General features: G+C 36.1%; 1 protein-coding gene across 3 annotated transcripts; it reads left to right on the forward strand.

Moving 5' to 3' along the window:
* The first annotated feature begins 486 nt into the window (after positions 1-486).
* LOC112507572 (biotin--protein ligase 2-like) lies at positions 487-11200 on the forward strand. Of its 3 annotated transcripts, XM_025112216.1 has the most exons (11): positions 497-588; positions 707-779; positions 975-1245; positions 1321-1382; positions 1529-1677; positions 4459-4579; positions 5148-5300; positions 8480-8525; positions 9493-9565; positions 9778-9854; positions 10958-11022. In XM_025112216.1, exons 3-11 carry the CDS (start codon positions 980-982, stop codon positions 11010-11012), a joined length of 1002 nt encoding a protein of 333 aa, XP_024967984.1. In that variant the 5' UTR covers positions 497-588; positions 707-779; positions 975-979; the 3' UTR covers positions 11013-11022. The 3 variants fall into 3 exon arrangements, with proteins under 3 accessions (XP_024967983.1, XP_024967982.1, XP_024967984.1); XM_025112215.1 differs by lacking the exon at positions 10958-11022 and adding an exon at positions 11030-11200 and having other exon boundaries at positions 487-779; XM_025112214.1 differs by having other exon boundaries at positions 487-779.
* Positions 11201-11645: the final 445 nt, after the last annotated feature.

Consider the following 11645-nt stretch of genomic DNA (forward strand, 5'->3'; position numbering starts at 1 on the left):
TATTAAACCATAAAATAATATGACATTCAAAAGTATTGTATTAGATTACATGATAGAACGTCAAGATAAGTTAATAAAACATCGAAATTAAGAGTCATATAAGATTAAATCAAATAGGACTCATAAACTAATGTGTCGTATTAGCCTTTTTTAAAGGACGGTTTTCGAAAAGTGTCCTATAAACCTCTTTTTGTTGTATTGTCAATAATTATCTTAATTATATTTTAAATTTTTTTATATTTAAAATGAGATGCTTATCCAATATTTGATTATGTTTATCAGCAGTTAGTTAGACGAATTTAAGTATGGAACTTTAATAAGTTCTACTTATGTATAATCTATTTTCAATATTAAATAATAAGTAATATGAATCAATAAATAGTACTTTGTAAATAAAAAAAATCGATTTTAAGAGTTTTTATGAAATGAATTGTAATAGAGTATTAGATTTGTTTTTATAAGCTACTCTGTTCATCTGTTCCCAAATACGCCGCAACCACCTCCACTGCCGCCTTCCCGCTCACCAACACTCCGGCCAAGAACGATGAAGAATGCCGTCATGGTGCCTCTTTGAAAGTTGGGGATTAGGTCTCTAAATGCATATCTCACCATTTACTCTCTGCCATAGCATATCTCTAAATGCATATCTCAGTCAATGCTGATTAATTCCTTACGAACTTCCTTCCACTGCTTTCTCGATCTACAGCGGACCTTCTCCTTTACTCGACCTTTTCAGAAGAAGATTTTCAATCTCTCGCTCTCAGTAGCTACTGCATCAGGTAATCTAATACTTACGGTCTTCCACAGAACTTGTGATTTATGTTATTTATTTGTTGTTGGTTTAGTATGTTGCTCTCTCGAGGTTTGTTTACATATATACTTTTCAAACGGTTAACACTCGCAACGTAAGGTTGCAGTGATATACCAGGCGTTTTTATGTTTATGCATATAATAACCGTGACCTGTTTTTCTAGCAAAAATGGAGTCCCAACCACCTTGTTTATTAGTGCTAAATGGAAAATCAGCAAGCGAGCAGGAATTAGCAAAGTCTTTGAAGGAAAATTCATGCCTTAGACTTGCAGATGATGTAAAGCTTTTGACTTTTTTGCAACCTGAGATGGAAAGGCAATTGGAAGAAGATGAATTTAACATCGACACTTACATGGGTTCTCTTATGACTACATGTTTTGGAAGAATTCTTCTTTGGTCTCCAAGATTACCTTCAACTCAGGATGTAGTCTCTCTGTAAGTGCAAGAAGCTTTTGAAATTCATATTGTTTGTATTATAGTTTTGTCATTGAAACTTTTATGTTTATGCAGCAACTATTGTGAGATTCCAGTAGGTTCAGTGTGCATTGCAGATGTTCAGTTCAAAGGACGAGGTATGTTATCTGTGAACTATATGTGTTCTGTGGGATCATTTAGACTGTCTTTATATCTTTGTTTGTACCCTAACATAAAGTCATGTCTTAATGCATAAATTTCAATGTAATAGCCATAGACTTATAGAACGAGTTCAATCTTGTAGGAAGATCGCAAAATGTGTGGGAATCTCCAAAGGGTGGCCTTCTCTTTTCATTTACAATACAAATGGAAGATGGTCGTGTGGTGCCTCTTGTGCAGTATATTGTGTGTCTTGCAATGACAGAAGCAATTAAAGATCTTGCCCTACTAAATGTAAGCTTGTTTGTTTCTCCAAGTTTCATGTTCAAAGTTGTTAAAGGCTCAAGGCACACTTAGGCACAAAGAGGTCCTGGGGCCTAGGAGCGAGGCGTGTGGTGCGGGCCTCAGGAGTGTGAGGCGCATCTTATAAAAACAATATATACACACACACACACACACAATTATACCTAACTCAATATGTAGCAAGTACTCCGGTGCAGTAACCAGCAATACTTAGATAGAGGCAGAAGGGAGAAGGGTTTATAGGCGTGAACCATGAGGGAGAAAGAGGCTTGAAGTTATAAGAACTAGAACTGGGTATTTAATATCAGGGTTTGACTTATGCCATCTATTTAATAACTCTTTTTTAAGAAGTCTAGGAGATAAGAAAAAGAGGAAACTTATTTAATATTGGGGTTTGACTTGGTTTAATAACTCTTTGTGAGATGCACCTAGGCCCACAAGGAGCCTCAGCGAAGGTGCAGGGCCTTAGTGAGACTCGTGAATATGCCTAGCCTCGACTTTACAAAAGGCCAAGACCTTGAGCCTAAGAGCCTAGGCATTCCTCTGGCTCGCTTTTAACAACTATGTTCATGTTTAACATTGATATTTCTTAATTGGCTTACCTTGCTAGACATAGAATCAAAAGGGCTTTAGGTTGATGAGGACTAACACAATGTATTGCAGACTTCACACTGAGGAAGATGCTGTAAAAACCTTGCTTAAGGTGCCTAAGAAAGATATTTGTATATATGTAAGGGCTTATTGCCAAAAGGAAAACAAAGCATCATTGGAAGAACTGTGTGGTGCATGAGGGGGTTTCGTGAGTGTAAAGATCTAATACAGTTGATGGGCAACTTTTGTAATGCAATGGTAAGGTAGCCAAGTTATGTTGCGGTCATGATAAGTGCTTATTACTATGTCCAGAATAGCCGACTTGCAAAAGATAGTGAGGTTAAGTTTTATAACATGAATGAGATATTGCAATAGATTCATGATGTTTTAAAGGTGTGATGACATAAAGAAAGGTGATGAAGAGGAAGTGATGGAGAAGGGAGCATCAGGTGTTGCATTTGGAATCCAACATTGTAATTTCAATTCCTGAAGAGGAGCGGATTATTAGCATAGTGACTTAGTAGAGTGCACATGGATATGTATGAATTGCCATCACCCCATCAAATTGGTTATAAATGCAATAAAATAGAAGGCGAAGCCATGTAACTTTGTTATCCAAACCGTAAACACCCTATACCCTTCAATACAATATAGAGATGTAATCCAGCTTGATGGAGTTGCAGTTGGGAATATTAGTTTCACTAATGTCAAAATACAGATGATGAACTTGTCAATTAATGGAAGGAACGAGGATGTTGCTGATGGCATGAAAGAGGCAATATAATGAACCTATAATGAGTTTAAAATGGTTTAAAGTGGAGAAACTGTTTGTTAAAATGCCCTTGGTTGGGAACTTGGCACTTTGACATTGGTGTGTAGATTGTAATGGTTGCTTGTGAGTGAGGATGCAGTTACTTTTGACATCCACCTCATTGTCATCAATATGATATGACTCATAATTTGAATCAGTATTGGTTCATGAGCTCTCACTCTCTCTCTCTCTTCTCTCTCTCTCCGTCTTTCCCTGTCTTTCTATTTCTGTAAGTAGATAAATTGATTTCCTGTAGTCAAACATTAAATTGTTCATCGTCTTCCGCCTTCATACCTGATAGTGTTAGGCACACATGATTAGTACAGGTATTTGCACATTGATAACCAACACAAATGAAACCATTACTTTGATTAGTCGAAGAATTTCATTGAAAGAACAATTCTTACGTATCATGTTAGATGTGGACCAAGTAGCATTACAAAGTAATCAAAAGAGTGAAGAAACTTGAAGCTCAAGTATATATTCACCCAAGAGAACCTTTCATGCTTAGCTATCATGCATTGCATGATAACCACACCAACCTTGAATGAGGCCATTGATCCCTTACGATGCTCATGCAATGAAGTGGAAGCAGAATGGTTACATGCTGGAAGTACTATGATGTAAAGGCCTAAAGAACAAGGAGCAAGAGATGGAATAGTCGTAAGAGGTTATTAGGGTTGTAAAAGATGCGGTAGGCTTGAAGCTTAGGGTCCATTTATAGTCAGGAATCTTCCTTGAATTGGAAGTATGTCTCAAGGATAATCTATTCACATTTTCATGTTCAAAGACCTAAATGGAAACTGATGTTGTGTTCATGTGCTCGTCTTGTGTATGTGTGAGCTAATGTGGTGTACACAAGTGCTGATTTGGTGCTATGTACATATATGCTATAGCTTTTGTTTTCTGTGTTAAATTTACACCTATATCAATTGGTGTCGCTAGCGTGCTACACTAGGCATGTTGTGGATCTCTCCTAATGTGCATATAGATGCCCTTGTCTCTTGGTTGTATGCATAGGCTACAGGCACACCCGTAGGTTTTACCCTCTTTGTTTTGGTTTTTCTTTCAGCCAATATTTGTTTTATCTCGGACATGGCTGTGAATCACAAACCTCTACCAAGAAGAGCATCAATGGAATATAAAACATAAACCTCAAACCGCAATAAGAACAGTAGAACACCAAATATTAATATTATCGTACCCTTTGGCTGATTTCTTAAGACCATCTTTATCTAGTAGCCATGATTCTGTGACTTTGATCAGTAAGATGATATCAAGGAAGCTAATCATTTAACATGAATTGGAATTAATCATTTGCTTGATACTGGTTTTTAATATTAACATGTCTTTTGTAATATCAATTTCAGGGCATCCCACCTCTGGATGTCAGAATAAAGTGGCCAAATGATCTTTATTTAGATGGCCTTAAAGTGGGAGGAATTTTGTGTACGTCAACATATAGATCTAAGAAGTTTAATGTTAGTGCTGGTAAACTTCTCACTCCAACTGATATTTTGTGCTTTTACTTTGCAATTAATGGTTAACTGGAAGAGCATTCATATTTCTTCTTTATTCACCTTTCAACTTTGCCTTTCTTTCTAGAGGAGTGTGAGAAAACTGCTTTAGAGATATGGTATATCTGTGTAGACTGTTACAGGCAGTAGTTAGGAAAAGTGGAGACGAAAATGTCCGTAGATACTATACTAGAGGATAGACCAAAAAGACCAGCCTTCTCAACAATGATCAACATGTGTTAGCCTTGCTTTATGATTAACAAAAGGTGAGGCCTTACAAATATATGGGGGAAAGGATTCATAGTGCTGGTTCAGAACCGTTCAAATATCATAGTGAAGTTAGATGTGCTGAGAACTTCATCTCTGCTTGTGAAGTAATACTGCCCAGACATGACCCACTGGAACTATATTATGTGTAGAATGTGCATACGGCACTAGTATACACCAAACTTCTGAAATTGCTTATAGTCCTCCACAATTATATCTCTATGTGGATCACTTGTGATTACATTATTGTGATCTCCATCCTTTTCCAATTGCAGGGGTAGGCTTGAATGTTGACAATGATAAGCCAACAACATCCTTGAATGCGGCATTACGGAAGTTGACTTCTGGGTATCGATTACGGAGAGAAGACATTGCATCGGCCTTCTTTAATAAATTTGAATACCTCTTCCATATTTTAATAAACCAAGGTGAGTAGTAATTTGTATAATTTATGACTACTTTCAAGTATTAAGTTGGTGCCTTTTCTCGTTAATTACCCAACTTTCTTTGTGTTTGAGATCTTTGGTATAATCTTCCTCATAGATGGCATTTTCATGATGTTTCTATTTGACTTGTATTTGCGTAGAGTATGAATCTGGTGTGGCATGGTATGAACATGATTCTGGCCCATTTACTAAAAAATGATTTTTTTGTGGGACTTGGTTTGGATGTGGTTCCAGTTCATATTGGGTGCAACTCACATCACTTGGGTGTGGGTGAACCATATGATTTCTTCATCTTTTAAAGGGATGGACTTAAATGATCACCATTCCAGTAATTCTATTTGGTTGACCCAAAAACTGAAAAGAAAACAAAAATGGGAATTCTTGAGCTCTCTTATATATGCTTTTCAAAATCATATAATGCTCTTTCCAAACACTTGTAGTTTCTACTTTTTTTGTTTCCTTTTTCAAGTTCTGTATTGATAACTAGTCTTGTTATATATTAATACTTTAAAGTACGTTGGTAATGTGTATTTGTAGAGTTCTTGTTAATATCATTTACACTTTTAATGCACTTGTTCTTATGCTTTCTGGACAATAAATTTTTTTAAATGTTAGGATTGATCATCCGAGATTGAAATTTTGCTTTGTAGTATGTAGTTTTAAAAATTCAAAATATTAGTTTCCTTGTCACCAAATCAAAGCATGTGCCTCATTTCAAGAGAAGCAAGGGCTAAGGAGACACATAATAAAGGTTTACTTTTCTTTGCTTCACTTAAAAAATCTAATTGCCTTTGGGGGGGGGGGATGGTGAATTGCATTAAAACCCTGAATTTACATTCTTTTTGCAGAAAGACCTTTAGACCGACTTTGCCTCAAAGATATGCCAGGTTAATCTCTGTAAGCAAGCGTGAATCATGGCATTACAGAATCCTCTCTCTTTTGACTAGGTGACACGTGACTTGCACATGACACTTACTTTAGCAAAAGGACTGTGTCATGCATCGATATCTAGGCCCAGGCCCAATATTATATTCCAGAATAAATTAATAGTATAAATAGGTACATGGCGGGAAAGTGGAGAAATTTGTTGGGTGTCTTTCAAAAGAGAGATCTAGCCTCTCGAATAGCCAAAACCCTTATGTTCTTGTCAAATTGAAGCATCCAGGGTGGTAGTGGTATCAACTATCTCTTCCTTTTTCACTTGTTGAATTGAACTGGTTCATAACAAATTGGTATGAGAGCAGTACTGAATCCATGGCTAGGGAATTGCAAATGTCCTCATATTGTGTGTTTGAAGCCATGGCCAGGGATATGATCCCACAGAAGGATGAATCCCTTGTATGTGTGTTTGAAGAAATGGCCAGGGATATGATTTCGCAGAAGGATGAATCCAGGAAGGAGGTGATTGATATCCAATGCATGTTTCCTATTTTCAATAGCAGCTCCATGATCAGACACTATCTTTAATCGGAATCCTACAGAGATGATGATTGCGAATGTTAGAACTCACTCCATGATCTGGGAAGTGGTACGTACCATTCTATCCAAGGCAGGTCCCTACATCAATAACTCATCATAATCAGGTGGTTCTGCAAGAGGCTGTCCGACAAGAGGCTCAACTATGGAAAATGGAAAAAAAGGCACGAAATGTGGCAACATCTTTCAAAGATACAAGGGTTGTAATCAATCTTCCCATTATACATTGGTTTCGAGATTTTGGCATAATTGTGAAAGATGAAGAGGGAGTCGTAGTGATGGTGGAGTCACATCGGGATGGAAGACAGCTTATTTGGGGAACATTAGGCCTTGTTCTGATCGAGTCAAAGCTTCTCAAGAAGCAAAAATTTTCATGCACGAGACATCTGGTGAGGATGTGCGGACCAAAGAGTCCATAGCAAGAACGAAACAGTTCAGTGAAGTAGAGAATGTGACAGGCAGTGTGCTTGCTAGAATGAGCAGCAACTTTGAGTCTATGAGTAGGTAGAATTCCATGAATGACAGACTTGTCACAACCATCCTGACTTCAACTCTGGCATGGAAAGAAAAGGCAGACATGATGGTAAGTCAGTCAGAGGTTACTGATTTCAGAGTTCGGTGGCACTATGAAGGTGACACTGACCTTAATTGGAAAGATTTGACTTCAGTGGCAGCGGGGTGGGGAGATGTTGAAACTGGGCAGCAGCGGTTCCTTTATTTTTTCTATCCACCTTGAGGACAAGGTGAGTTCTTTGGGGGGCGGGGTAGTGTCATGCATCGGTATACCGGCTCAGGTCCAATATTGTATTCTGTAATAAATTGATGGAAAAAATAGGTGCGTGGAGGGAGAGTAGAGGTATCCAGAAAGTTGTTGAGTGTCTGTCTTAGGAGAGATTTGGCCTCTTGAATAGCCAGAAACCCTTATGTTCTTGTCAAATTGAAGCATCCAGAGTGGTATTAACAATCTGTTCCTATTTCACTTGTTCAATTGAACCGGTTCATAACAGACTGAAATATTTTCAAACAACTTACTCAACTTTCAACCCACATTAAAAGTGTTTGTTGGCATTGGTAATTGTGTACGTCCAATCAACCATAGTGGGAGAAGTGGCCTTGTGTAGCTATATAGTGTAGTATTTGATTAATTTAATGACCACCTTACACTTCTATGCCTTTGCCCTTCCATTTTCTTACATGGCTTTGAGAAAGAAATCAAGAAAGGAGATAGTCTAGTGTGTCAAAAAAGTCAGATGATCTGTTTGCAGTTTCTTTGACCCTCGTTTATGATTGTTTTCTGGGTTTAGTGCAAGGTTATAGGAGAATCAGTTTTATGATTTTGTTTTCAAAATTTGACTGCCATGTTGTGCCTAATTTGGCCATCAAAGGCAGTGGTCGTCAGAATGAAGCTAAAGATCATGCTGTTGGCTGCAGTGGCTAGTAACCAAATGACACTAGAACCCTTCAATAAGTGGCATGTGTAAGTCGTGTGCAGCTTATTTAACAGGGTTTGGTTATTCAGTTAGCCCAGTGGGTGAAGTCAGAGGGTAGTTTTTGATTTTTTTTTTCCTGAATGAACTGTATAATGTTGGGTTAGTTCACACAATTTGCCTAAAGAAAATCTAAGCTTTTCACCCTCTGGGTATAGTAGAAAACGTGATTCATGGTTTCTACCATTTAAAATGCAGGCTTTCAACCCCTTGAGGAACTATATTACAAGGCATGGCTCCATAGGTAATATTTTATGATTCATCTGGTATTTATGTATTATATATTTTATTGGAAAAGAGGAAGTAGTTACATCGAACAAAAGGGGACGAGTTTTGTTACATTTTTCGCAAGATTAGACAACAAACCAGGTCCATTATAAGTTTTGAGAACCATTTGTTTTTATATTTTGGTTTTCTTATCTCAGGCCTCTCCAACTGAAAGTGCTAAATATAGCACTAGTGCTTAATTTGAACACTCAAATTTACGCTATTCATAATAATAGCAATAATCATCTTCAACTGGTTAGTGCTAAATTATAACACTTACATATTCGAAATATAGCACTAGTAACTTGGTTAAATTTATATTTATATATTTTATTTAACCATAATAATTTTTTATATATACTAATTAGCGTTAGTAAATTAGTTAAATTATACTTTTATATCCCTTAATTTAGTATTTCGTTTTACAACGTTTTAAGTTATTAAAATTTCAACCAATTAAAACAAAACATGCATCGTAATTAAATTTTATTCGTGTTAAAATGACGTCCACCAAAGTGTGCTAATGTGCATCAACATGGGCTATTTTAACCTACCAAGAATCACTTTAGCACATCTAGTGGAGATGACTTGTTCTATTATGGCGCTTTAGCTCTTTAGCACATTGGTTGGAGATGGCCTTATGAACCTCCCTTTAACACTAAGATTACATGCATCATATATGCTATAAAAAGTGTCATTACTAATTTGCAAGTTTAAACAGTGCAGTGAGAAGTAATGAAAAGGAAATATGGTTGTAGGGGAGAAAAGTGATGGAGAATAAGGAATACACGAGGCTGTTTATTGTAGTGTTTATGATTTGAGAGCATACCATGTTCCCCACAATTGTTCCCAAATGGAATTCATGAGAAAGTTTCCATTTTCTGGCAATGCTAGTTTGTGACATTGATTTATTTGGAGTTCATGATTGGTCATCATTTGTGCAGTGGGCAGAGGATTGTAGTCCAGGAGAAAAACGAAGATCAAGATTTGCTGATAGAAAATGTAGTTACTGTTCAGGTGAGGGTATCATTGTTGATCAGATAACCAAGAAATCTTGGTGACATACTTCCGATTTTGCTATCTTGATTGAATCAATAATTGTACCCAAGCAGTGTACAATAAATATATAATAGAACATGCTTTCCTTGATGAATGCATAAAATTATGGTAATTGGTTGGTACCATCTCTTGTTAGTTACATATCCATGTCTATTTCTTCTTCATTGTAGGGGTTAACACCTTCTGGATATTTACTGGCCATTGCTGATAGCGGTGAGATGTGTGAACTTCATCCAGATGGCAACAGGTACTATGTTCTATACTTAAATATCAGAAAAAGTAAGAGTTTTCGAGTGTCAAATGGGTTACATTTTAACTTGAAAAAACAATAACAATTACTTGGCATGTATCTATAAAAGCCATTTGGATAGAACTTGATTTTTGTGGCACATACTTGCATTGAGTGTAGCATATACACTCGGGTTTGCGGTGGTGGAGGGATTACTTGGTTTCACCATAAGAAGTTACGGTTCCCCTAAAACAGTTTTCATATATTGACATATAGTGCTTACTCTGCTGAAATTAATGGCATGGAGGAAAGACTTGGTATGGTTCTTGAAGGCAGCACAAAATGATTAGAAACTAGGGCCTGATGCCAATCAAAAACTACTAGATTGACATTACTGAACAAGTATGAATAGAAGTTAATGGGTAATTTTAAACCAGAAACATGGTTGTTTTGAAGGCATTTTAACCATCTATTTCTTAGATTATTACAACAAATAGTTTTGAAGGACAAGGAAATAATCTCTGTGAATATAAAAGAGAAAGTTCAATCATCCCTTCTCAACCCTCAAAAGCTTGAGGAGTTTTGTTGCATAAGGTTGGGTTTTACATTAGATATAGGACTTGTTTGCAAACCAAGGGTCTTATCGGAAACAACCTTTGTCTTTTAGGATAGAGGTACGGTCTTTGTAGCTTTGGTTTGGGTGGGATATACTGGGATGTTTGATTTGGTTTTACTATGTAGCGTTTCTTTTGGAGTCTTCTAATGCTTCACTCTGCTTTAGTCTACTTAGCATCTCCAACATTTACTCTAAAAATAGAGAATTTGGGAGATTGTTTTGCTCCAACAACTATTCCAAAAGGTTCTCTAATAGCGAAAACAAGGAGAGAAGGCTCAAATCTTTAGAAATATTGAGGAGAGAGAAATATTATTTTAGGTGTCTTTGTCAAATGTATTATTATTTTGTATAAAGTTTTTTTCTTTTAAAGTGTATTGAGGTGATGAATATGTAGATTATCTTGATAATTAAATCGATGTTAAAATTTCTAAAATGGAGTATGTGTTAAAATTGAAAGTAATCTTTTTATATACAATAAATTTGAACATTTAATTACTTGTTTTAGAGAAATTATGGATTATCTTATCTGTGGAAGATTTGCAAGTGACAATAGCCTTTGACTTAATGTGGGGTACAGTTTTGACTTTTTTAAAGGACTGGTGAGGAGAAAACTTCCCTGAGAGGCTTGGTCTCGAGTGGAGGTAGCAGCAACTGATTTCCGTCTGTTATTTATGTTTATTTTCAATAGTTTTTAAACCCGTTGTTACAATTTTGTTTTGTGTTAAGATGGAAGCATGTTTGTCGATTATTTGTACATTTAATTACCAAATTCAGATCATATATATATCTATATCTATATATATATATGCACACACACACACACACACACACTAGTGTATACTTGTATAATGCAGCGCCGATTAATCACAATTCTGAAACATTAGTTTGACCTTGAATCATGAGTCTGCGTGGTTATTTTGCAAGTCAACTAATATATAAAGTTGAAGGTTAATATGATGTATTAGTAAGATCGAATAAAAAAATAATTGCATACGTATTGGGTTTCTGAACCCATATATTCAGAGCTCACTACAAAACTTGAAATTCTTGATTGAACAAAGAAATACAATTATTTGTAAATAATATTCATTCGTATATCCAAATTGTTTAGTTTTCGTGATGCACTCATCTGTAAATATTTTCTACAAAAAACGACTCAATAATTTTAATAGAAACAGATGGTACCAAATGTG

The sequence above is a fragment of the Cynara cardunculus genome (genome assembly GCF_001531365.2).
Source record: "Cynara cardunculus var. scolymus isolate 2C chromosome LG 2, CcrdV1, whole genome shotgun sequence".
NCBI classification, from domain to species: Eukaryota; Viridiplantae; Streptophyta; class Magnoliopsida; order Asterales; family Asteraceae; genus Cynara; species Cynara cardunculus.

Coding starts and splice junctions, on each gene's coding strand:
- LOC112507572 (XM_025112214.1), top strand. CDS start 656: ATGCTGATTAATTCCTTACGAACTTCCTTCCACTGCTTTCTCGATCTA. Junction 1,678..4,458: donor AAGATCTTGCCCTACTAAAT/GTAAGCTTGTTT, acceptor TATCAATTTCAG/GGCATCCCACCTCTGGATGT. Junction 4,580..5,147: donor GAAGTTTAATGTTAGTGCTG/GTAAACTTCTCA, acceptor TTCCAATTGCAG/GGGTAGGCTTGAATGTTGAC.